Raw genomic sequence first — 27,486 nt, 5'->3', positions numbered from 1 at the left:
GCCCGGACTTGCCCTCTTTTTCACCCACTGAGCCCATCCTAATGGAGAACTGTATCTCCTGGTTTAAACTAATAACTTTGTGTAATTATGTGATGTTTAAGTGTGTGTTGCACTTACTGCATCATGTTGTGTTGACTCAGACTCTGTTCACTTGATCCCTTTTGAAAGAAATGTCTTAAAAACGTAAGTTGTCTTTATAATAATTGGATGCCTGCAATCCTGTTTGACAATAAGCTCTTTTAACCATTACACTGTTTTTTTAAGCCTTTTAAGAAGCTACCATGAGCCCTGTTGACCTTCTGGTTAGCACTATAGTGAGGTGTGATGACTTTGTTTCAGTCTGAACTTTCACACTGCCTCTTCATTTCAGTCAGCCTCTAAGTTTAACGTGTTAAAACATTTCATCCACATTCTTAACCATCAATCAATCATGAGAACACGAGTGAACAGTCAAAAGTTATTTTCTAAAAAATGGCTTTAAAAAAAAAAAAACATCGAAAAACATCAATTGTTTAGTTTCTCACTGCTATGTCCTGATATATCTCTTTAATATCAGTCAGCCATCTTTTTTAATTCAACATTTTCTTTTTTAGCTTTCTTCTCACCCTCTTTCTGTATTCTTGTCTGCCACCTTGCCACTTTGCCAACTACCCTGCCTCTTGCCAAGAATGAGGTCATCGAAAAAAACTCAGCTGAACAAAGAATGGAAAATATTCTGCTGCCACTTCCTGTGTTGTCAGTGAATGTGCCTCAGCAGCAGGAATCACAGCACATTGACATTTAACATTGAATCACTGACCCACTACAAGATGTTTGATTGATTGATTTACTCAGGCTAGCTAACATTCCTGCCAATCTATCGATATTCACAGGAATCTGCTAGTGTTTCTCTTCTGCACAGAGATACGATTGCCAGGGCAACCAGCAGTACAACAGCAGGAATAATTTGGACCAAAGCCAGGGTACGACATTTGAATATTGTTAGGGAATAATTGCTGATTATTCCACAGGGCTCTGGCATCATGCAGCTTTGTTTGAAGCGTATTTGAGTGGTTCAATATAAATCCTAGATGATACTAATGGACACAACAGACTTAAAGAAAATCCAATGTGTTAGAAGATTTATTTTCTGTATGGGAATTGACAAAAAGATAGAGTTGCCGCTTTAAATGTTTTATCAGGTGCACCCAAATGATGTGCTGTTGCTGCACCTGAATACAAATGTAGGAGCACCAGTGCTACCAATGCAAACAGTCTGCAGCCATGTTGCATACTAAACTGTAGGTGTGTGGTATTGTTATTGTACAAAACAGTGAACAGCTCTAATGTTCGATTTTATAGTTTCAAGATTGTATTATGTAATAGGAAAGATTCCCCTGCTGAGAGCTGCCAATGAATGAGCATATTCTCCCTTTAGGGCAGACCATTGGAAAAATACAGGACTTTGAGTTTCATCTAGTTTTGAATTTGTTTTAGGTTAGCTTATATTTTAGTTTTTTACTGACTATGTTGCTTTAAAAAGACAAAAAACCTGACCTTTTAAACTCACAACCTTGATTACAAAATATTCAAACATGTTGATAAAAGTTTAAATTTGTTTAATCTTCTCAAAGAATCAGCAATGACTTGAGTCAATTCATTTTTATTATGCTTGATATCCTGCTCTGCACCTCCCGAGTACCTCTCTTCAGATCTGTTCTCTTCAGTTGCCTGACCTGCTTGCTAAACTGCCTCCACACTCCTTCTCACCCCTCAGGAAAAGTCACTGGAGAGTGACAGGCCGGCGTCGTTGTACACAGCAGCTGACAAGCAGAGACAGAAACCGACCTGAGGGCTAGTATGGCAGAGTTCACTCGGCCAGCGTCACGCTTCAGGAACCAATTCTACACTTTATTTAACCGGCTGAGTCAATGAACGTGAGCTCTGCTAAGTGAAATCGAGCAGATTGGGCGGCTCTGTAACTCCAGGCTGATGCTATCAGCTGCCGCCCAGCTGAATGAGCCACCCTGGATCCTGAATCATTCGGATTCATGGTAACAATTATGTGCAACCTCAAAGCAGAAATGAACACCCTCAGCTTACAAGCATACTCATATCAGTGTGACATATTTTCAATCTTTCACTGACTTTACATGTTTGCTGAGGTGTTCCGGCCTGTCTTTACCGTTCCTAAAGCTTGAGCTGTGGGCTTGTTTGCTGAGGTTTTTTAAGTTGAGTCATAAATACCCCAAACCCCTCTTCTGTGTCTTGTGTGCTGTAGCTTCCCGACAGAGAGTGGGCTGGGTTTCTGCTGTCAGTGGTGGTTAGCTGCACAGCTGGGACTCTGCCTCAATCGGGTATGGCTTTAGGCAGGGCCCCCATGCAGAGGGTCAAGTCCCTGTTTGCCGATGAGCCTTTTCCTTTCCCTCTCCCACGGCACCACCTAATCACTACATTATGAGAAGTAGTCCTCCAATCACTGGGGTTACATCTCATCCCTTTTGTTAAGTTTATTCAGCCTCCTCCTATATCAGGTTTAAGCCAAAAGCCTCAACTTTAATTGTTTACTGTGAACATAGAGAGAGTTAGTATGCAGCACAATGAAGATAGTGGGGATGAAGTCTGCGCAACTCTGCGTGCAGTCAGCAACATCAAAGACACCGTTCCAAGAAAAACAACTTCGGGAAAACAACCCGCAGTCAAAAAGCCGAAGTATTTACAATGTGTTTGGTGTCGTGCTGCCTGTCCTTGTGTTTCCACTCTAAACTGGACTAAACACCATACAGTCTGCGTTAAGGTTATGTTAAAGGGAGGAAATCTAATTTCTGTGCCTTCTATGAAAAGCAGCAGCTGCTCTCAAGTGACCGTAGGGAGCGTGTGTTCATTCAGGCCCATGCAGCGACTTTTTTTCTGAGGGATTGAATGGGCTTTACGTAGTCTATTTGTTCATCTTGTGTATGTTGTGTAATGATTGTTAACCTGTCAGAGTTCAGGGATTTTTATTGCCATACTTGTTTTTATAAGTTCCTGTTCCTCAGCAGAGAGTTGGAACCTCATCAAATAATCACGGTTATGTGACTGTAGTATTGCCTAGTATTGACAACTTTTTTTATTGCTCTGTAAATATTGTCATCACCCATCAAATTATGTAATATTCTTCTCCTTGGATACTGCTGGAAATAGTTTGGCATGCTTAATGTAATAGGCTCTTTGTGTGTGATAAACGGTTGTGACACAAACACAACATCTCTATTGACAGAGGTTCTGGCTACTAAATCTCTTGTCACTCACACATCATGAGTGCAGGAACAGTCATTGTGATCTGTCAGTGTGGTGCGACTTTGCTTCAGGCGATCACCCCAATTTTTTGGCATCTTTTTGAAGAGTATTTACTCAATGTGTCTTGTACAATAGCAGATTGTTTGAGAAGCTGCGTATCCAAAATATCTCCCTCTGGCTTGACTCCACATGTTCTGTCAAAAGCTACAGATAGGCATAAATTGTCCTTAAACACTCTGGTTTGTAAATGAATTAGGATTAATTAAATTATCATTGACCTGAATTAGTGCCAAATGCTAAAATACAAAAGTTAACATCCTTAACAAGAGAGTTAATCAAAGTTAGATCTAGACTCCAATTCCAATACGTTGCCTGTTCTGGGTTGGGTGGCTGTAGTTCGTCGAACTTGATCAAACCGAGATTTCCTGACGTTTACTAAACAGATGTAGATTACGATTCATGTGTTGTTTCTTGAACGTGAACTCTAGGTTATGTATTTGTGAAGTGCTCTGCTTTGCGCTAGAACACTTGGATGGCTTGGATCAGAAATCAGCTTAAACTCTGTCCTGAAAAGCTGGCAGGCACTGTGGGGCTTCTTCTTCTGAAATGTTAAACTTTGGTCCACTTTAACTTACTTTAGGGTCAAGTGCAATCAGTTCTGTATCAGTCAAACCCCGGGACAAGTAGCTCCTTAAATAAACACCTTAGGGGTGACACGAGTTCTCGTCACGTTTTTACTGGTATCAGATCACTCGCGGCTGTAGGTCAAACAGGTGATGTGTATGAATTTGCATACCCACCTTGACAGCATTCTGCCTTTTTACACTTTCACACACTAATTCGGCTACAGTCACTCAAGTATTTGCTTTCAGCTATGATGCTAGTTTCAACAGCTCAACTCAGCTAAACGTGTGAGCATTTACAACATGACAGAACAAATGTACAGCGTTACGGATGTTGCGTTAGGGGGACTTATGTACGATTGTAAATAAAGATCTATTTTCAGCTTGGTTAGTGCTGCTACTAAAGATAACGTTTATATGTGATGGTAAAATACTAATATAAAAGTTCCTGCAAAAATACAGGAGCCTGAGTTGACATCTCCTTGTTTTTGTCTTGTTTTGTAGAAGATAATCAGTATCCCATCATATATGATAGAAACATTTAATCCTCACATTTAAAGCATGAAACCAGTGAAAGACACTGGAAACATAAAAACCAAATAAATTATGTAATGAGTTTCTGGCTCATTTTCAATAGATGGATTTATTGTTTCAGCTTATGTCTGACTTAATGACTGCACTGAGGCTCAGTGTCACTAATGCTTTGATCATTTTATTCAATTTGACTTATCCTAAACTCATCTATAAGCCTAAATAATCAGGCTCCGCGGGTTCTCACTGGCCTTGTGGTTCCACTTTGGGAAGGTAACACAGGAATGCTAAAGAAATTAGATGGGGCTCTTACATAAAGCCTCGTCTTGGCAAACAGATTTTTTTGACCTATGGAACTCAAACTGGATCCTGACCGGGACAACTTTAAAGATGAGTTGGAAGGTTTCTGAAAAGGTTTTAGTCACGCTGTCATACTAGCTCTTATACTTTGTTGTTGTGTTTTTTTGTATTAAATGAAGTTTCTTTCTTTCCTGACTAACGTTGGTCAGTTTGTCATCTTAAAGGGATACTTCACCCATTTGCATTAAGCTTTGTATCATTAGAAACCTGGTAGTATATTTGAATGATCGTGCATCCCTCCCTCATTTTCCCCTGAGATGGGAAATCTAAGTCTGAAGAGGAGCTTCCAGTGATTCAAAATGACGATTTTTGCGTCACTGGAAGCTGTTGTTGTTAACGGGGTGAAACTACAACGCTAGTTCCTCATTTTCGACCACTGAAGCTACAGACCAATCACAGATCAGTGGGTGGGAACTCACTCCCAGAATCGAAACTTAACGTCGGCCATATTGCTTGGAAGCTATGCTAACAGGCTCTGTGGAGAAAGCTGATAATGGCGAGATTATAAATATAGCGGCGAGACGGCTACTGCCGAAAGGCCAGTCTTGTGTTTTGGCTGCTGCAGCCGCTGCCCGCTGCCCGCCGCCCGCCGGGGCCGCTGCTGGCCGCTCTCACTGTTTGCCTATGGACACAGACATAGAGTCTGTTTTCTGCCAGAAATTTCCAAGATACCAATTCCTTCTGGAAGAAATCTCTGAATCAGTTGAGGAAATGGCCTTATGTGTTGAAGTAAATATGTCTGTAAATGTTTTTATTACTATATTTCTACTGCTATATTGTATATTTTAGAGAAACTGTAACAATCAAATTTCCCCCTGGGATTAATAAAGTATTTCTGATTCTGATTCGGACCTTAGTGGGAGTGGCCTGCGGTGCTGTGCATTTTGGGATTTGGTGTCTTTCATCCACATGAGCCAAAAAGACACTTTCTGCCTTTTCTTGGTCAAGAAGGCACCAACTTCAAAATTTATTTCACATTTCTACTACATATATGACCCAATGTCAATACAGATTCATGTTTCAACGGGTGAAGTATCCCTTTAATTAGGTCATATTAGTCATTGAATTAATGTTCTGTACTGTCTTTAGTTTTTAAAAGTTTATGTTTTTGACAGGCCAGTCTTAACACATGAATTGCAAATTAACTCAGGCTGGAAATGCTGTGTTGTGTGGCATCAGTTAACACACTATATATTTGACCATGCATGCTTTTCAGGCTTGACTAAAACCTAAAGAATATTTTTGACACTAGATGTATTCTTGTCATCTCAGCTTTAAGCATATGATCCAGTATTGAGCTTAAAGCTGTTTTTTGGCTCAAGGGTAAACATTGACAACAGCTGCTGTTGTTGTCATGCCTCTCTGTTGCTCTGCTGTGATGATTGCATCTATAAAGGAAACCCCCTTTACAGTAACTTCCAAAACAACTGTAAGGTTCATATACAGATTGATTAGTCACACTATAGGATGGCTGGTCCTTAACAGCTTATTTCATCTCACATGGAGAAATATGGACTAAAAAAGTCAAGTCTGTAAATTAAAGATTTATTTAAATCTAAATAAAGGATGGTGCAGAGGAACAAAACATTTGAAAAAAAAAACCTTCTCACTGCCCACTCTGTGTTTTCTGTACAGAAAACAGACCACTATGGATGTGAATTTGTAAATATTTCACGATTGCATTGGATTTCAACTTGATATGATGGAGGATGTGCGTGTTAGTGGGAGACTGTGACTCAGTGGTAGAGTCGGTCGTCTTTCAACCAGAAGGTCGGGGGTTCGATCCACAAGTCCGAGTGTCCTCGGGTGAGTTTGAACACCAAATTGCTCCTGCAGCTACATCAGTTAGATGGAATTACTTACTAGTAGTACTTAACTCTAAACACACAAAACACAGTACTGAACATATTAATATGACCTAATTAATATGACAAAACTGACCAATAGTCAGGAAAAAAAGAACAAAAAAATGTATCTAAAGTTTTGTTAACCTGACATGCCACTCTGCCTTATTTCTCTTTTTCTACTTTCTTAATCTACAGCAGCAGCTTTTCACTCAGCCTCTCACCCTTGTCTCCTCTCTGCCTATTGAACGCGTCAAGCCTAGAAAATCTCTTTTTATCCCAATTCAAGCAGGTATTCAGTCTCGCTCAATGAGCTGGGCTGCTGTGCTGAAGTATATTGTTTGTGAGCTCTTTAAACTTTAAACTCGCCGTGTCTAAATTCCTCACCAGTGCACAAAGAAACTCGAAGGACCTCAGCTGCTGTTTACGGGGTGTGGCAGAGATAAATCTGTCATGGGCCCAGATATGTAAACGCGACTATAACTCACTCTGTGACACTCATACAGTAGTGGATCAACAAGCGTGATTTTCTAGTTTCCTAAAAGAATTCCTTTCGACCGCCATGTCATTGTTTCACAGTCCTTAAGGTTTTGTAGACCACCCCTGCTCTGATTGTAGGACAAGCCCCCCTTTTAAAAAGTTCTACCTTTAGGGTGCAGTCAGAAGTGTTCAGTGACATGAACTAGAACCCAGCATGAGCTTATCTGATGCATAAGCTTTGTCAGATTGCTTTACCTTATTTCCCTGCATCTTGTTGTTTGTTTCCCTTTTGAATTGAATTGAATTGATATTTGATTGGGACAATACAGAGAAACATAGTTTTAATACAGGGCATGAGACTGATATTGACTAGACTTTATGGCTCACGTAATCTTCAACTATTATCCCTAGATGTTTAGCGTGACTAAGTATATACCAATAACAACATTCAGACATTTTGATGGTTTTACAGTTTAATGAAAAGCTTTGTGTAAATTGTAGTCTTTTAAAGCTTTGTGGCTAAAACAAATCTTTTATGGCCACAAAATTGAAGTGGTCTTGCATGCTTAAAAAAAAAAAAAAAAAACAGTCATGCAACCGAAACACTTTGGCTTAAATAGTTCCACGAATACTTGTGAGCAAAATGTATTTCTATTGTGTGGAGTCTTAATTAGGTTCTACAAAGTACTTAACCATAGAAGTCGAAAGTCATGAAACAGAGACATAACAGAATGATTAAAAGGGGGATAAAAACGCTGCTTTTTTCTCTCTCCAGCATTTGAAGTTGTAATTGTTACAGAGGCCGTGGATTAATAAGTCAAAAGAGGAGGTAAAAGTTAGCGTTAAAAAGTTAAGTTAAAAACTATCATCATTCTTGTAATACACAAATTTCCAACATTTGATTGTTGCTAAAGATTATTCAGAGCATTTCAAAACATTTACACACCCAAGGACTGAGATTTGTTGCCAGGTTATATTTTGAACTTGGTGCATCCTTGAAATCCTGTGCGAGCAATTATCTTAATGCTGGTAAATATTTGATGTGCTGGGTAATTTGATCTACCCTCTGCTGTCAGGAAAACTGCCCCCGTTTGAAGTTCACTTTCTATTCTTTAAATCGGCACAGTCAGGTAGCAGTACATTTTATGAATCACTGACAGGAGATGACAAAGTTAACTTCTGTTTGAGATCAATCATGATCAGAAGTGGCCTTTAGCATTGTACCAAACCAACAATCATTGTGCATTGATTGTTATTATACAAATTATGATCATTGTTATCTTACCTTTAAAGACATTATTTGTTTAATGAAAATGTAGAAAGCAGGGGTTTAGAATGAATACAGGATGCTGGATAAGAAAGTGTTTGACAGTAGTGCAGCTACTCTGATCACTGTATGATGACGTATTGTGAGCAATATGCCAAAGTTCTGCTTGGCATTGCCTCTGGATTGGATCATCATTTCCTGTGACCTCTCGGTGTCTCGGGTTCTTCCTCTCTTCTCCCTCCCTCCTTCCCAGCGTACATGTTTCCCTTCCTTTACTCGTGTTTCTCCTGTCTCTGTTTCCTCCCCCATTAAAATGCAGGAACCCGTCCACTGCTTTCTACCAGGCTTTCCGGCCTAGCAGATTACGAGGGTCAAAGCTTGTCAACGATAGGTATGAGCTTGGGTGTGATAACATATATATATATATTTATATAGTGTGTGTGTGTGGCCTGGACTAAACTGGCTGACTAAACCTGAGCCTGCACCACTCAAACCTCTTGCTCCCAGCAAGAAAATGTCCAGTCTGACAAGTCACTTAGCTTTCAGTTTGAGTTTTAGTGTTATTCTCTTTAAAAAAATATTCATTTAAAGGGATACTTCACCCATTTGCATTAAGCTTTGTATCATAAGAAACCTGGTAGTATATTTGAATGATCGTGCATCCCTCCCTCATTTTCCCCTGAGATGGGAAATCGTTGTATTTCTAAGTCTGAAAAGGAGCTTCCAGTGACGCAAAAATCGCCATTTTTCGTCATCGGAAGCTGTTGCGGTTAGCGGGGTGAAACTATAACACTAGTTCCTCATATTTCCGACTACTGAAGCTACAGACCTATCACAGATCAGTGGGTGGGAACTCACTCCCAGAATCAAAACTTAACGTCGGCCATATTGCTTGGAAGCTATGCTAACAAGCTCTATGGAGAAAGCTGATATTGGCGAAAAAATATAAATATAGTCGCGAGATGGTTGCTGCCAACAGGCCGGTCTTGTGTCCGCTGGCCGACACTGACCGCTGGCTGCCGGGGCCGCTGACGGCTATATTGCTGGCTGGCGTTGCTGGTAGAGTCGGTGCTCTCACTGTTTGCTTATGGACACAGACATAGAGTCTGTTTTCTGCCAAGAATTACCAAGATGCCAATTCCTTCTGGAAGAAATCTCGGAACCTGTTGAGGAAACGGCCTTATGTGTTGTGGTAAATATGTCTGTAAATAGAGGACCTTAGTGCCAGTGGCATGTGGTGTTGTGCATTCTGGTGTTTTGGTGTCTTTCATCCACATGAGCCAAACAGGCGCTTTCTGCCTTTTCTCGGCCAAGAAGACACCAACCTCAAAATTTATTTCACATTTCTACTACATATATGACCCAATGTCAATACAGATTCAATGGGTGAAGTATCCCTTTAACATAGTTTCAAGTAAACAGAGGTACTAATATGAGTTTCCTCCTGACCACAGCTGTTTAAACCTGTAGACTCACACAAGTAGCTTTGTTATCCTGGGTTAAAAAGACCACATTTAACCTGTTTCTGAGGAGATGTTTAGTAAATAAATATTATTTAGAAAGCAACCATGCCAATAGGAAACAGAGGGGCAAAGAAAATGTGTCATTATTATTAATAAATGCTGCATCATTCACATTTCTGCTGTAACAGGGATAGTGTGCTGCAGGGAGAGAACTGAATGGACTGGAAAATCCTCATCATCAAAGATATTGGCAGAAATGTGCTGATATCAGCAGCTTTGATTGTTTAATTCATGAGTGAATCAAATGAAAACAAAAACAGTTTTTGATCACTACACTTGCAGACTTTCTGGAGAAAAAAAGGCATTTTGGGACGAAAGATTGAACTAAATGACTTGTGAGTGTGGACATTTGTGCAGCTGTGGTTGTGTAATGCACGCAGTCAAAAAGCTTGGCACACGCATCAGGGTGCACTTTTCGACACTATGCCGAACACGTTGAGTGTCAACGTTGTGCCAGTCACGAGGATCCCCGCGCTCAAGTTGCTTTTTCCCCTGCGACAAGTCCAACACAGTGCCAGGGGGTTTTAGCAGCACAAATAGCTGATCACACTGAGAAAACATGACAGAGGTCGTATTGTATGACATAATAAAGATTACAATATTTTTTGTTTTTCACAATTGTTACAATAGTTCTTTGCTTTTACAAATGCCAAAGCCTGAAAAGTAAATAACAGAGCTGGAGCGGCATCAAATCAACTCAATCACATGAACATAACATGTACGAGGAAAACGCTTCCCTTTGTTCACCATAGAGCCATGTTGTTCATCAAGACAACATTCTCAACGCAACACAAATATAGAAGAGCTGAAAGGATTAGTTGATGTTTGCATTAGTTTATGAGAGGGCTGGGAAATATATCCAATTTTTAAGATATAGTTACATATTTTCAAACAAGATGAAGGCTAAGACAATGCTGTAATATCGATATAGTTTATGTTGCATTAAAATAACTTTATAAATGTCTTCTATAGAGCTGACAGTTCACCTATTTCTCATCTCACTGTGTGTCCCTCTTCACCCTGCTCCTCCTCTCTGAGCCAAACTCAAAAAACCGAAAGAATAACAAAACACACAGCTGTGTTTCATTTGTTATGCAGAAAAGGACATTTAAAAGAAGAATGTTGTTTTTGTATTTAAGGAACATTTTCAATATTACTTTTGAATTTCACAAACAGGGAGTTTATTTTTCATGTACATGTAGATCTTGTGCAACTGACTGTTAATAAAAGGCATATTGATATATATCGAGTATCGCCATTCAGCTAAACAATATCAATATATGTGTTTCGGTCCATATTGCCCAGCCCTACTTTATATATGAATAATGTGAACAGTAAGTTATTACCTCAAGCAATTTCAATGACAATTTTTTATTTATTTCATTCAACAATTTTCCTCTGTTGCTGGGTTGATCAACAGGTTGGCGATGAACTGAAGTCCATTTATGAAAGCCTGTGCTTTTTTGCACTATTCTTTGGAATGACAAACTGAGATTTTGATCAGCATTCCCAGGAATCTGTCACCCTGCAGTGATTGGTCCGCCAAATACAGAGTCATTCAACATTCAGATGAAGACAAACAGTGGAAACTGGCACGTTGATATCTGTGTTTAACCTCGTCATCTCCATAAACTGCTGAAGATAACAATACTGAGGCCTTGAAGATTTGTGATGTAGTGAGTCATTTAGAAAATAATTGATAACTTATTGAAACTTCACTGCAAAGATGCAAATACTCAGATATCACAGAACTTTAGAATACTGCTGGCTTCATACAGTGATGGCTTTTGAGATGAAGGACGTGCCTTTTGAAACGTTTCTGTAAGTCTTGCTTCATTATGACTGTTTTTAATTACTGTCAAACATGTGAGTGCTGGATGACTCACGTCAGCGCTTTAGAAAATTGAATAACAGTCGGTTTATACCTCTATGTAAATGAGTCTGTGGTTCATGAGCGGTTTGCGTTACCCATGGCCACTTTTTGTTCTTATGTACTCTCTCATGGAAGCTGTTCCATGAGTAGTGGCTCTCTGCCATGGAAAAATGCTGCCAACAAACTGTGACAAACAAACTTTGGATTTAAGGTGGTATCTTTTTCCCTTTCATCTGGTTGGCTTGTCAAGTCATTATGTGTGATCAAAGAACTCTGGGAAACAATTTTCAGTTTGCTTTCAAAAGGCATCGATTCTGAGAAAATTCATGATGAAAAGGACCATAAATTTAATATTTACTTTTAACATATCGAGCTAAATCTGAGCGTAATGGGTCGAGAGTGTGAGGTGTTTGTTCTGGCAAATAAATCCAGTGATGAAACGGATCTCTTACCTAAATGATTCCTATGATAGCATTTTATATTCAGCTGTGTTTTGAAAGAAGTATTTTTCAAATAGGCTACTCTAAGGTTGCTGGTATGCATTTTACATTTCTTAATGTATAGATTAAGGCAAGCAAGTAATTAGTTTGTGGCATTTCTCCTAGTTTATCTATCATCCCATGGTTTCTGACAGCTTTTGGCACGTAAACAAGAAAGACTGGTGGTGTAAAACACTACTAGAGACTGTTTGTGTGGTTTTGTGTGTGTGCAATGCAGCAGGCAAAGGATGGACTAACATCCACATGACCATATTTTTCAAAAGCAAGCTGGTCTGGTTGAGAGGTGGACGTTGTAGTAAAACAACAGTAGCAGTTGAGCAAGTGTGTATAGCGTCATAAGATCGAGCACTTCTGTTTGTTCCAGTTCCAGCTCGTGTTTGCCTGAAGGCCTTGTGACTAACAGTACAGCTTTATCCAAAACGTTTTCAACTAACTGCAGGTAAACCCGAGGGAGCCGCCTTGCTCCTTTTGTCCTGAGCTTACTGTGCTGCTGCATGGTTAGACTTGTTGGAAGTGACGGGGGGGATTGCACACAGACATATTTAGGGCATATGAAGAGCATTCCTGATTGCTGAAAATGATTGTTTTGTAAAATATGTGAAAAACCTTCAGCTGGGCAGCTTGCCCTAGCATCACTGGAGCGTTCTGCTTTACCAACTGTGGGGTTAAAGCGCAAGTTTCTGTAACATTTGTGGGTATCCAGACATTCTTGCATGTTTGCCTTCACAATACCACATGAGCTGCAGCACGACAGACTCTAAAGTGGGTCACAATGATTGTGAAATCGTGTGAAGAATGACTTCTTTAAACCAGGGGTTGTTTATCACCCTTGTTTAGCCTGAACTTAAACATGAAAACTTGAGTTGTAGAATTATTTTAAAATAACATCTAAATAAAAATGTGTTTAAAAATAGTACTTCTAAAACTTAAACTTTTCCCCTAACGTGTGTTGATATGTTTACTATCACACACAGTGTGGGATCTTTGAGTAGTTAGTTTTCTGCTTCGTGTTTTTAGACAAATGTTCAAAAAAGGTTTTTAAACTTAGTTGAACCTTTCTGTTGATATCAGCAACAATGGGTTGAATAAATTGTCAACAGATTATAGATTTTTATTTATGAATAAATTACTAAATCTTCTGTCTCAAGCTTCTCTGGTTGATTTTTTTTCCTCATTTTTATTAATGAAATACTTTTTTGGCATATCATAATTGGTCAAATAAACCAGAAATATTTAAGCACATGTGGATTTTTTTGTACATAGACCAAACAATCAATCTGTTAGTTAAGATTAATGCTGGAGCCACTATGAATTTGAGTTTTGCATGTATTTCATTTTGACATTCCCACATCATTTCTACATATTTCACACAAATTGACAAATTCTGACCATTATATGAAAGTATTTTGACCTTGATGTTTATCCACACACCTCTCTTTCAATCTCATCTTGATATCAGCCGCTTTGTGAAACAAGTCAAACATTCATTTATTTATATTTTCCTAACTGAAATACCTGTTACACTCATTGTCGTAAACATTCCAGTAAAGCGACCTGTTGGTGCGCTGAATGGAATCATTGTGAGGCCGTGATTGGTCCCAAACGAAGCAGCAGCAGCTCTTTTACAGCCCTCAGTCCAAAATGATCCACTTTATGATTAAGGACAAAAAAAAAAAAAAAAAAAAGAAAAGGCAGATTTATATTCTGCCTGAACGCACCTGAAGCATTGGCCCCATGCACAGAAAGGTAGAGTGATTTGATCCAAAACAGGCATGTGGCAGCTGTTTATGACACAGAAACAAACACTTCATTATTGAGTGAGAGGAGCAGAAAGGTTGGACGTGGGAATGCTGAAGTTATACACTTTTTTTTATGCTTAGTTAGTTGGTAATTTTCCAGTAGTGGGCCATTCTCATTCTTTTATTTTTAGAAAATATCAGTTTTTTATTCAGCATGAATGGATTAGCATTATCTTCGCATAGTCTCAATAAGAATTAGCTTCTTTTAATACAAATGGAAAGTGCACACATACATCCCTTTGTAATTACTAACAGGCAGCGGGGCATATCCTCAGAGGACCTAGCCCAGCGTAATGCAATGCACACAACAGCATAAAGAAACGGTAATTTTGAATGGATTACACACCGCTTTGACGGTGAAATTGTGACTGCTAAGCCTCGATGGACGTGACATGACTCGATGTTCCCCAGGGCTCTGATCTTAAACTAAACAAGACTTTTTTTGATGCATGGAGGAGTTGATGGATTGAGATCATTCCCATCAAAGATTTTAACCGCTTATGTAACAGGCCTCACGTCTCAAAGACGGCATTGTATTAGAGGCAACGCTTTCCTCCTGTCAACGTTATCTTTAGAAACATGGTTAATTTTTGACCTTTATTTATACAGGAAATGTTTGCTTCAGCATGTGCCTCTTTTCAGCGTCCTCTTGATTCACACTTGGTCACTTAAGGGCATTCACACCAGTGAGATACCTAACATTAACAAGCTATGACTGAAGCTAAAGTCATGCGAACCACAGGAGTCAGCGTGAAAGGCTAAGACATGTATCAGGCCCTCTGTTTTTCCAGCATAGTTCCTAATGACATTAGCCTGACCAAAACCCTGCACTTCAGAGACTAAGCCCAAAACGAGGCTAAGTCCTTGATCCCTGATGAATGCTCTGCTGAATACAGAGGCTCGTTAACAGTGAGGTGCCAGGATTTTCCCATTAAAGCCTTTGGAGTAACTCTATTACTTTTAACACATTCCAGTGGGCTCTTAGTTAACATGGAGCCAAACTAATGGCACAGGCCCGAATACCTCAGTGAAATTTGATACAGAGGCCCATAGTGATCGTTGAAGATCTGGTTTTAGTTGAACACAGTTTGGCGGTCATAATTTAAGGGTTGGAGACCCCTGACCTTAATCCCCCGCTGTGTTTGCATATGGAGTTTGATGGTCACATTACACTGCAGCTCTTTATCATGTCTTCAGGAGCTACAAGGCTGACTCGCCATTAACAAACATCCCTGCTGCTAGTTATTTCAGCCTCTCGACGGGCTAAGCTAACAAGACAAGTTTAAATGAAGAAAGATGCTCTGCTGTCTCAGAATTCAGATCTTATCATCAGCCATATTAAACCCCAGAGGTCCTTGATTCCTTCTCATGCTCCCTGACGTCCGGTTCGTGCAGTGAGTGGTCTGCTAGAGGTCCGGTGGGAGGTTCAGTTGGTGGGCTCTGTTTACGTCACACAGGGACATAATGCAGAATGAGATGTTTGTGAACAAGTCTGGAGATTATGCAACAGGCGAGGGTGCGAGTGGGACAGTTCCTTCGGTCTGTTTACGAGGAAGCTTGGTGGCAGCAGGCACACCTACTCATGACTCTGATTTAGTGCTGGAAAAATAAAACTCCAATCATCAGACGAGGGTTTCCTGAGGTCTGTCTTATTGTGTTTAGTCTCCATTGTGTCAGTATGGACCACCCTGTCCAAAGACCAAATGCCTCAACAATGCATCATCTGAAAAACGCTCCACATTCAGAGGCTCATATTAAAATACTTCAGCATCCTGCAATTGTCACCCACCACTGTTTGAACTGTCGCACTGTAATAAGGACAGAGGAGGTTAGTTCAGATTCTTTGTTTCGTGGCTATTTTTGTTTACATATCTAAAGAATTTCAACTTTGCTTAAAATAAATACCCAACGTTCTTTTGATTCTTGTTTCATGTAACCCCATGGGGAAACCCAGGTTCAAGGTGTTTGGTACAAACTATGAGAAGCATGTCGACGTTACAGGGAGTCGTAGTTTCACACATCAGATGAAGCAAATTATTGTTGATTCACAACTGCTGTAGAGATAAATTATAAAATAGGGGGGATAAGGGAAAGATAACATTGAATCTTGGGGAAAAGAAAACTTCTGACATGATGTTATTTGGCTTGACTCTACCTGTTTGAAACTTTCACAAAAATAGCTGACTTAAAAAGCCCATTTGCTTTGAGAGGATCACACACTAAGTTTTCATCTCTTTGTCTTAAAATGTGAATCTCCTGATCGTTATATGCTGAGTCAAAAATAAATTCATTCATAATCTACTTTTCATTTGAGTAATGTTCTCGATGAATAGGCCAAACATTTCCTGAATACACTTTCATGCTTTTCTTTATCATGAACAGTTTTGGATTGTTGGTGGGATAACAAAGGGGAAGTTTAAGAGCTGTAGTGTCTGTGGGGAATCATGATGGTTACATTTAAATCATTTTGTGGGAACTTGTCTTAGAAATATTTAATGCCTTAAACTTTTTTTTTTTCTCTTTTTTTTTTTTTTTTACATTTGAGTTTCTATGACGAAACAAACCTGATGCCTCTACTGCCATGATTGAAACTTATGTAACTAGAAAGGTAAACATGAGGGGCGACTGGTCCCCCATAGAGAACATGTTAAAATACTGGTTCTTTGTTTTTCAGAGCGAGGGATTATCATTAACATGCTTGTTTTTAGCATTTACCAAACTTGACACAATGAGTGAGTGATGGTGTGATGAGAGTCACTCATACTACATACCGGCTTAAGATGGACGCAATGGTGAAAGTTTAATGACAGAGGAATATCTGATTATCAGAGAAATAAGTGCAATAGTTTAAAGTATGGGAATAAAATTAGGTTAATAGAAAACCTTGACGTATTAATAATTTTACCCATCCCTGTTACTGAAAGTTGAAGTCCTCGAGGACTTGTGTACTTAACAACAATTTTTCATGACATTACTGAATGGTCCAAATGTAATATAATAGATATCATCCTCCTCTCAAAAGAAGGAAGTATATTAGTGACAGTGGAACATTTAAGTCTCATTGATAGAAGTAATCAGCGGGAAGAATCCAAATCAGCATACCCATTTTTAAGCCTTCTCATAAAAAGTCCCAATAAATTGAGGCCTTTAACAGATTCCTGCCATGACAACAGATTCATTGTGATCATTCATAAAAGATGTGACTACACTTCTCTCGCCTGAAGCCTCTCTGTGCCTTTTCACTGAGGAGTTGTGTCACAGCTAACTGGAGCCTCTGCTGACCTCATCTGGTGTTGCAGCTGAACTGCATCTCTCAGAAAACGAATGGCTCAAGCTTTGGGCTATAGCTGGTCTGAAAAATAAATGAGCGTGAGTTGTAAGTGAGCACTCTATTGTAAAAGCCCGCACCCTCTGGCTTTTGTTTTGAAATACAATTGCCAAATAGGGAGGGGAGGGGAGGGATAGGGGGTTTATCACTGAAAGGCCAAGGTCTGATTTATGCAGCTGTGCCCCCCCCCCTCCCCCCACAGTGAGCGTTTGTGTTCTTTGCGACAAGGAACGTGTGCCGGTTCATCCCTGCCTTAATGCTAAATACATTGGATTTCTGATGCTTAAAGACATCATGTGATAAACTCATAGAGGTGGAGAATACCACCCTTTGCCTCCGCACGTGTCTCCTGTCACTTTACATGCAAAACTTTCGAGTTCTCACCTTTTATCTCCTGCCTGCCATGTGTGAGCAGGTAGGAGCTTGCTGAGACATCCTCACGATGGAGAAGCTAACCGCTATCAGGCGAGAAGCTTGTGTTTACAGGACTGTTTGGATAACTTGTTCTTGGTGTGTTGTCACAGCATGATGGTGGCTCTTGACACAGATGTCTGGCTGTAGAGGTTTTGGTCTTGGGGCCGGGGGTGTCCGCTGTTGGAATGTGCCTCCTCGTGGTCCCGCAGACTTTGTTTGGGGGGATGAGTGCATGTGTGCTGCTGCAGACTGCAGAGAAGGCCCATGTTCGAGGTTATCACTGCGAGTGGTCCTTATATAAACCGCCACATGTCTTCCTCTTTGGATAAAAAGTACAGTTTGCTTTGTTTTCCTTGGACACTGAATGGCAACAAATTGGTTTAGGCCTTTCTGTCCTCTACTCTCTTTCTTGAAGCTTCTTCAGGCAAGATCTCTAAACTCTGATCCGACCTGTATGTCCCTCGTTTTTTTTTGTTGTTGATAAAAACACATTCCAGAAGACACCCATTGACATTCTTCGCTCTTTTTGTCCCAGATGTGTTGAAGCTTGATTCAAAGGCAGAAAAGTCTCTCCTCACGTTTTTTGTCAGCCTTTAGATAGAATTAGATGGCACACGTCACTCGCTGTGGAATTCCACTCATGTACCCTGCAGCCATCATATAGGTGTAAATCTGTCATGCTATTTATCAACCTAAAGCAACTGTTATATCTTTACATTGCCCTAGAAAGAAATAGATACGATGGGAACTGTATAATGTGGAGTTACACATTAAATATTTGATTATTTGTATATCAAATGACATCGTCCATTGATTTCCTGTGACTTTTGCATTTAATTGCACAGATATAAGATTAAAACTACCATTTAGCAGTTTTTTTTATGTGGATGTCTGATCAGCATTCATGGTTCACATAGTCAACTGATGCAAATATTTTGATACGCTATACTCACCATGAAAAGCACACTTCGTCTGCTTGTGGCGCTAGTTTTCTTAACATATACTGTATATTATAGGATGAATGATTTGCTGTTGGCATAGCTCAGCTAGTTTGTAAAACAGCAGAGTGTCCAATTTGAGCTCATCTACAACAACTTCAGACATCCTCCACACGTTTTAACTGCTGGGACAGAGATAATGTTGAAAATAGGTGGAAGATGTCCTCTTAAATGTAAACATGAACAACAGAAACTTGAAGTAACAGCAATTTAAAAACGCCACTTAAGGAATAATTAGTTAATATTGGCGAAAAGGTGATTTAAAAAAAAAAAACCTCCTGGTTCTATAAAACTGCAAAGATATAGACTTAATAACTGAAATAGTAACTAAATAAATCTAATGAGATGAACAAAACCTTCACCCAACTCAATTGGTGTAAAAGTTTCTACTGTCAAACAGAAACAGGGTCATCCAGTCGACTAGTACAAGAAAACACGTGTCTCCTTTTTCTTTTAAATTAGGCTTTAAGTGTGTAATTCATGAAAAGTGAAAAAAACGTGTTAGACTGTTGGAGGCGATACATGGAGCAGAAAGAGGAGGAATAACTCCGCCCCTTTGTTTTCTCTCCATGTGACCAAGCGAGTAGTTTTAAAGACTCAACTCGGCTCCCTCTCAAACAAGAGCAGTACGTGTTTTAACACTCACAGGAGTTGACGGTAGGAGAAAACTTTGTAGAATTAAAAAAAAAAAAAAAAAACTCAACATGCGCTGTAAAATGAACTACAGTCTGCCCTGCTCGCCGGGAAGCTCACCGACGTATTCAGGACGTTTGATGTCCTACAGACCGAGATGTGTCAGGTAATAGACTTTAAAAAACTCATTTTACCATGTGCCTGTTGTCGGAATAGTTAACTCAAATTAATCCTTATGCTAGTTATTATTCCTTTGTGTACTTCGTATTTCTCACTTAGTGTTTACTGCCTCTTCAACAGAGAGCATTGATACATAAACATAAACATGAACTCTTGTCTCTTTGTATGAAGTTGCTCTCACTGTTTGTGTCCCACGTGTTGGCAGTTTTTTCCCTCAGCTGTATTGTAATGCGGGTCATTTTATGTCTTTTCTCTGGTTGTGTTGTGGCACTCCAACATGTGTTTTTTTATTATTATTATTCTTGAAGCGTGGCATCTGTTTGCTGTTTGTTTAGTAGGTCGTCTCCCTCCCCGGGGAGGAGGGGGCGTGCTGCCCACAACACGCTGTACGTGCGCTGCTGCACACACGATGGAGCAATGACGCTCCTTATGGAGACATTACGCTCCTTATGGAGACAGGCTGACAATGTTGTGAAGCAGACGTCTAACTCCCCTTTTTATGTCTTATATCAAGCAAAGCGGTGTGTGTTGCACTCTTATCACATCAGATTTCAAAGTTGGGACTACTTGCTCCATCATGTTTACACAGATCAGACTACGTTTACTTCTCAAAATACGACAACACGGGAATATTTCATTCCCTTTAAATCTCCTCTCTGCAATATTCGAATATTTTCAAATCCTAGAATGATATATTCGCCGTTTTTGCTGAGTTTTAACTCTTCTAATGATCCTTGGACCCTCTCTGCACATCATGTTTCCCTGATGCCAGAGCTCCGTCTAGCGGCATGAAAAACGTGCCCTGCCGTGTCTTTTTCCTCTCTCTCCCGTTTTTGCGTCCACATTGGTGCAGGACGGCGATTGTGCAAGATCTCGCTGAGACGGATAAGGATTTATGGTTGTTAGACCCTCCGCGAAGTAAATCCTTGATCTTTGGCATCGATTTGTTGCACGTGGATCTTTAGCTTGGCTAAGTGAGTTAATCGTCTTTGAAATGTGTGAAGTGGGGAAATGTTGGTGGTGCCTTTCTTTCCTCGCAGAGGGGGCAGGGCGGTGGTAAGAAGATGTTGCGCCACCATCGTGTTAAAAGTGGGGGGACTCGCGCACAGGCTGTGAGACTGCTTCACATTTCACCAGGAGACGATAAAACGAGTTTGTACAAAGGATGACTGACAATGAGAATTGGCCGATAACATAAACAGCTCGCTGATGGCGACATGAGCCACACCCGCAGTGAGGAGCCATGCAGCATGTGTGTGGTGTTTGTAACACAGAGGAGTCAAGCATTGCTGAACAAAAGCAACGCTGAAATGTCGTTTTTATTTTAAAATCTTGTGGAGCATTTTTTGTTTCCTGAACCTCAACAAAATGTTGGTGAAATCCGATAGATAAACATCATTGTTATTTACTCTGTTGTCCTTTGTGTCTATGTTTAATAATCCCTCCAGATAGGTGTTATGTGAGGTCTTTTATTAGGTCACCTATTTATTTGAGTTTGGTCATGTGATTCACAAATGATGGTCTATTTTGTTACTGTACTTGAATCACCAGTCTGACACCTGGTTTTATGCATGACAGACATCACGTACAGTTCTTCAATGGCTGCTGTTTAAATGGAAATTTACACAAGGTGGATTTCTTTATGCAGCCGCACCTTCCTATGATCTCCAAAATAAAACATAATTGGTGTGACAGGCATGACGTCCAAAAACGACAATATGTCAACATTCCACTTTATCTCTGACTTCGATCGATTCCGAACAAAAAAACATACATGTACATGTGGGTGTAAAGTCCAGGTTGTATTGAACTGTTTTCACATGCTGGGGACCACTGGATCATTTCCCCCTTTTATTTTGAACCAAGTCTCAGTTATGGCGATTAGTGTAGTCTGACCCTGTTTGTCACTTCCCTCTTTGTCTTCATTTACACAGAGCTGTGTCTCTTTGTATGTTTTGAAACTATGTGGTACTCTTGATCAAATACACTTAGTATATATGGTCTGTGTTTTGGGGAAATCTTTTCATTTGATTCTCTTGGAACCATTATGCCCGTGACATCCTGTTTGCTGCTCAATAAACAGATTTGGCATACAGTAAATGTGAAAGAGCTGATATTGATCTAAATGGGTAAAGATGTGATGTGTATCTTGACAGATCTCTCTCCTCTCTGTCTCCGCAGTGCATCCGGTGCCAGCGTTGTCGCCATCGATAACAAGATTGAGCAGGCAATGGTGAGTTCTTTCCACACATGTAGGAGCGTTAAATGTGGGTGGGTGACACCCATTCTCTGCAAGACTGTATCGTGAACTGGACCAGAATCAGGGCTAAGACACAACTGGATGATAAATAGAAAACTCACTTAAGAGGAACTTTTAATTTAATTTCCTGTTTATAACCTGATTTCAGTTGGCTTTAAAAAAAAGAATCACTCCAGAAATCAGGTCTCTGCAGTTTGATTGACAGTTGACCTCTTTTAAGTCTATTTTATAAAAACCCTCATGGCTGACTCATCTAAGCGTGAAAGATTGTATCAAAAACAGGTCATGTTTTCCATGTTAAGATCTGAGCTGACATACTATGCTCCCCTTATTTAGTCGAAGGAATCCGTCTTTATTTCAAACAGTTTCTAGTCTCTGTTCCTCTCGTTACTCTTTCCTGTTTTCTTGAGCTGTTGTAACGCAAACATTTCCCCCATGGGGGATCAATAAAGTTTATCTTCATCTTTATCTCTTTATCTTTTTGTTGCTAATCTTAGTTTTCCTTCTTTCGCCTCCAGGACTTGGTGAAGAGCCACCTAATGTACGCAGTTCGCGAGGAGGTCGAGGTGTTGAAGGAGCACATCAAGGAGCTGTATGAGAGGAACTCTTTGCTGGAGCACGAGAACGCCGTGCTGAAGTCGCTCGCCAACACGGAGCAGCTCGGCCATCTGTCCAGTCAGCTGAACCAGGGCAGCGGCACGTCGTCACCTCTTCAGCAGCAAAACCAGCAGCAGCAGCAGCAACCGCTAGTCACAAACAACAACAACAACAACATTACCACCGCCCCCCCGGTTCACCACGAGGGGAATCAGAACGTCCCGTCTCAGCCCAACATCACGTCGGCGTGATCCTCTCTCCATTACCCCAGAACATACACACACCACCTGCATACAGGAGTTAGAGATCCTGTTAGCAAAAAAAACAACTGCTACCATAACTCTGCTCCATAAAGCAAAAAGGCTTGGCTCTGCGTTCAATATGCTCCATTTAAGGAAGAATTAACATCTTTGTTTGCCGCCAAGAGCCATGCTTCAGTGTGTGCATGCTGCCATCATCAGGCCGACACTTTATAAAGACAATAACCACCCCTGAAGAGTCTTATTCTGTCCCTGTGATTGGCTGAGAGAAGAAGGGCCAGAAGAGCCAAAGCACACCATTTAAAAAAGTGCATGCTGTTCTTGTGCGCGAGACAGGTGTCAAAATTCACAGAGAGCTTTGTCAGGGCAACACGTGGCTGAAGAGGGCGGTGCGACCCCGAGAGGTGTCGATGGTGCTGAAACATCCAGCAGGGACTGTCCTCCCAGCGTCCCCATCCCCACTCAATCCTCTGGTATACAGAGAAGCCAGAGAAGAGAGGGGGAGCAGAGGGAGAGATCGGTCCTCCCTCCTCTAGTTGAAGAGGAGGAGGAGGAGGATGATGCCAGTGGGTGCCTCAGCTTGGGCAGATTGAGTCGAGAGCCTCGGCTTGTTATATGCTGCAACAAAGCTTGTGTTGTTTTTCTCGGAGCCACCGTACTTTGACATGAATCCTAATACTTTTTTTCATTAGTTCAGTTTTAGTATTTGCATTTATTTATTTCAGGGCTGCTATTTTCACAATGTAAATGAACAATGTCATGGAGATACTTATTAAAAACACACAAAAAAACAAACCTTTCTCTTTGGTCTTTTGGTATTTTAGAAGCTGTCAGGTATTAACATTTTGGTAGACTTTTGCAACAAGTAGAGCTCAATAAGTAGGCAATAAGTTCCATGATAAAAAAAAAAAATCTTCTCATGAAATAGTGCTAACACTAAAGGCCAACGTACATTAGGTGAAACCCAGGTTGAATGTATATTTTGTAAAGTGTAATGTATTGAGAGCAAGGAGGGTTTGTACAGAACACCTGTTCTGTTGTGATGGGATATTTCCATAAAGAGAAATATAAAATTACCCTTTTAAAAAAATAATTTCTTTGTCATAACAGAAATCAATTTGAGAGTTTGGTTTTTGGGGGATGAAAAGCTGTGAATTTTTTTTTGACCTACTTTATAACCAAAGACAGAAAGCTGTGTAAGTCAATTTTTTTTTTTCAACATTAAAGGCACACATTTTTTTTCTACACTTTCCCTACCTATATATTTTTTTTGTCCCTGTTTTGCATGCATCTGCATGATCTATAATCAAACCACTTTCTTACCTCATGTTTTCATCCAGCACTCTTATTTTTTTTTCCTGTCAAGTCTGTGAAAGGTTGTGGAGGAGGTCATGAAAGAGAAAGGGAACAATGAGTGGAGGTAGGAGAAAGAATGGAGAAATGATTGTGTCGGGTAGAGGGGGAGGGCCTTGTGCACAAAATATGAGTCAGAAAAAAGGAGCCATCTTTTGAGTTTTCATGTTAAATGCTGTGTTGAAAATTTCCGATGCGGAGAAAAGGTTTTGTTCCATTGCAGATTTTAATGTATTTAATGAATGCAGCGTTTAGATTTTGATTGTAGTGTACCAACACTTCGCTTACACACAAATAAAATACAAACGACTAGTCTCCGCAAGAAAAACAAAAGGAAACGATTTAAACAATTTACACTTTAAAGCTGGAACCCAGTGGATTGTGTGAACATATTATGGGATGTCCTGTCTGTGTCACGTCTTTTGTGCCTCCTGTGCCGCCATCGTCTGTTGTAGTCAGGCGGTCCGGCTTCTTTCTCTGTGGCTTAGAACCAAACCAAAATGCTTGGTAATTGTACAATCAGTCATCTTTCTACAAGATGCTCTCTATAATTTGCTTTTTTTTCTTCTTTTTTTTGCAAAAGGGGCTTATTTGTTCTTCTTTTGTTCTGTTTTTCTGTAGTTTGAAGGAGATGCTGTGTACATGCCAAGTGTACTGTATGAAAGTGATCACTGAGCCTTGGAGAGAAAATCTTAACAATGCCCTTGTAATGTGCTGTTCAGACAATTTTAGTTTTCAGTCCAAAATAAATAACTGTTTTATTAAGTGAATGCCTTTATGTTGTGTTTATTGCATTTCATTACTTTTGATCACATGTCAATGTTAACATTACAAACGGGGTAAAAAAAAATACTGAGCTTCCTGTAGCCACAGGTCATTCTCTTCATCATACATATTCTGAAAGTAAGTCAGAACTATTTCCACAACTGATAACCATTTCAGGCAAATAATTAAAAAAAGTAAAAGTAAACAGGTGTGATCATAAGAATATAAGATTGTCCATTTCTCCAAACATCAGTTTAAGTATCAGTAGATGTTTCTCACAATTGTTCTGGATAATTCAAACGGCCCATTAAGTCATGGAAGGGAGGGACTGAACCAGCATGTACCAAACCAGGACCGTCAAACTGGAGCAGCTAATGGAATTCAGCCATTATTAATATATGAGATAAAAACATAATTGTTTTTATCTCAAGACATACCGGGCGTGCACGCTCATGCAGCGACCCGCAGTGGGTCAGCAAATTTACCTTTCTAGGTACCAATAAAGAAACCTTTAACCTTGAATGTCTTCAGCATGTCAAAGTGTCTCCTGAAAACAGCTCCAAGTCCACCAAGTAGTCTTTTTGAAGACTGATTATTATTATTATTATGATACAGATTATTTTCAAGCAACTCTAGCATGCAGCTCGTCCTCCATCAACCCTGAAACAGAAGATCTTAGATTCTAAATCAAGCATGTAATACAAAATCATACATCCTAAAGTCAACTCAGTTTTCTTTTTTGATAAATGTATCCCAACTCTCTTCTGTTTTATGCCATAACTGTGTCCTTGTCAGAGCACGTCTTCATATTCCTTACGTAACTTTCACCTCTCAAGATTCTGACTCAATGTTGTGTTTGGCAAACACTGACTTGTTCTAACTCAAACTATGAGTGTTTCATGTATTTTTCAGTAAAGACAGTGTAATAACTCCGTCATATAGGTGGTGAAAGGAAGTTGGCCTGGTGTTTTAGTTTCATTACAGATGTTCTGCAGGTGTAAAGATGTCCTAGGTTGGTTTCATGCAGGTCAGAAGGGGTGAAGATGGGAACACATAGGTTAAACATGGCTATGAGTGATGATCATTACAAAATAACAACCTTCAATAAAGAAATCTATTTAGTTATCTACACCAGTGACCAGAAGAACAACTCTACCTGTGTTCTTAAAGCTCAAAGTAGTTATCAAATATTTCCAGAAAAGTATTTTCCTTTAACCATGCAGAGTTTCAGCAGGTTTCGCACCAGAGATCATGGAGCGTTGTTTTTTTTCCATGTTTACAGGTGCAACCATGTGGATCCAATTTCCCCATTCAAGGTTTTACAAGGTTACTTTTAATCTGATAAAGCATCATTCAGTTTGAAAAAATGTGGAATAGCTCCTCTGGCTCATTTTTTTTTTTTATCTTAAAGGGCCTGGTTTGACCTCTGGATGGCCTCGGTATTTTCCAAATTCAAATCAGATCTTGTTTGAGGGTCGTAATTTTCAGAGAAACCTTAAACTCCGGGCCAAGGAATGACGAAGTATTTTTGTTGTGTAACACAAACAACAGAGACGTCAGATGATTGGGTGACTAACTAACAGATTTGGTATGACATGAGTCAGAAGCTTCTTTCTCTGAATGTGTTCATCTCCAGACTTCTATCTATGTATTGGATATTTTGGAAAGCTAAAGTTCTGAGGGCTGTTCTCTTCTTGCATACTGGGAATAAACCACATCATCAATTTTCTGTTTCTTTGAGGAAAGAATTCAATAAAAAAAATAAAAGAAAACTCTTAAAGTCTCCAATGGGTACATTTTTGCAAGGTATGGAAAAAACTGGATGAACAATGCGTCACTGTGAGAAATCTTCTGATCCGCCTTCTTTCTCGTCATTATGTGTTTTTCAGGCTGCAGCAGGTTTGAGCTCTTAGTCATAGTTTGTACGACCGAGCATTCATGTGATCCTTTTATAATGTATTTAAAAAATGTTTTAAATGATTTTGTTTAAATGCTGTCCTGTATGGTTGTTGACATTTATTATCACTTATGTTTCACACATATTTAAACCTTTTTTAAAATAAATGTTCTTAATAAAGAACTTCTATTTGATATAAAAAGAATCAGATTATTTTCACCTCCAGTTTTTCAAGCTTTAAATAAGCATCTTTTCATGTCTGGGTATGATCAATATGAGTTCAGTTTAATTGTGTGATTTATATTACTTTAATTATGAGAAATTATATTTAATTTAAGTGGGTATTTTTGTGGTAGACTACAATGCAAAGTTGTTTTCAGAGTACATTTAAATATATACCTCTTAGAGAAATGTGTAGCTGCTACCCTAAGGGACAGTGTATTTAAGCCTTCAACTATACAGCAAGGGAATATGATTATACAGACCGTCTCGAGTCGCGACACAACATTAATTCATAGTCATTCTTATATCTGAATCTAAAGTGCCTTATAATGCCCCTGAGCAGCACTGAAGAAGGAAGACTGCGTAAGTAATATGTGTGTGTGTATGTGTGTTACACAAAGACAGTTACTCACCAGTCAGTCATCCACTACCACACCCAACAATTATTGTTGATTATATTTACTGTTTCAGTGTGTTATCACTCTTTCTACCCACCACTGCCACCTAGTGTTAAAACCAAG

General features: G+C 39.7%; 1 protein-coding gene across 1 annotated transcript in view; it reads left to right on the top strand.

Moving 5' to 3' along the window:
- tsc22d2 (TSC22 domain family 2) overlaps nucleotides 1–24,851 on the top strand; it is a 34,695-nt gene extending 9,844 nt beyond the window's left edge. The window contains exons 2-3 of the mRNA XM_020639263.3: nucleotides 21,793–21,844; nucleotides 22,390–24,851. Coding sequence (XP_020494919.2) covers nucleotides 21,793–21,844; nucleotides 22,390–22,719 — 382 coding nt within the window. The 3' untranslated portion in view covers nucleotides 22,720–24,851. The remainder of the gene's footprint in view (nucleotides 1–21,792; nucleotides 21,845–22,389) is intronic.
- The last annotated feature ends 2,635 nt before the right edge of the window (nucleotides 24,852–27,486 follow it).

The sequence above is a fragment of the Labrus bergylta genome, chromosome 6, assembly GCF_963930695.1.
Source record: "Labrus bergylta chromosome 6, fLabBer1.1, whole genome shotgun sequence".
NCBI lineage: Eukaryota > Metazoa > Chordata > Actinopteri > Labriformes > Labridae > Labrus > Labrus bergylta.
This window is presented reverse-complemented; position numbering and strand designations above follow the sequence as displayed.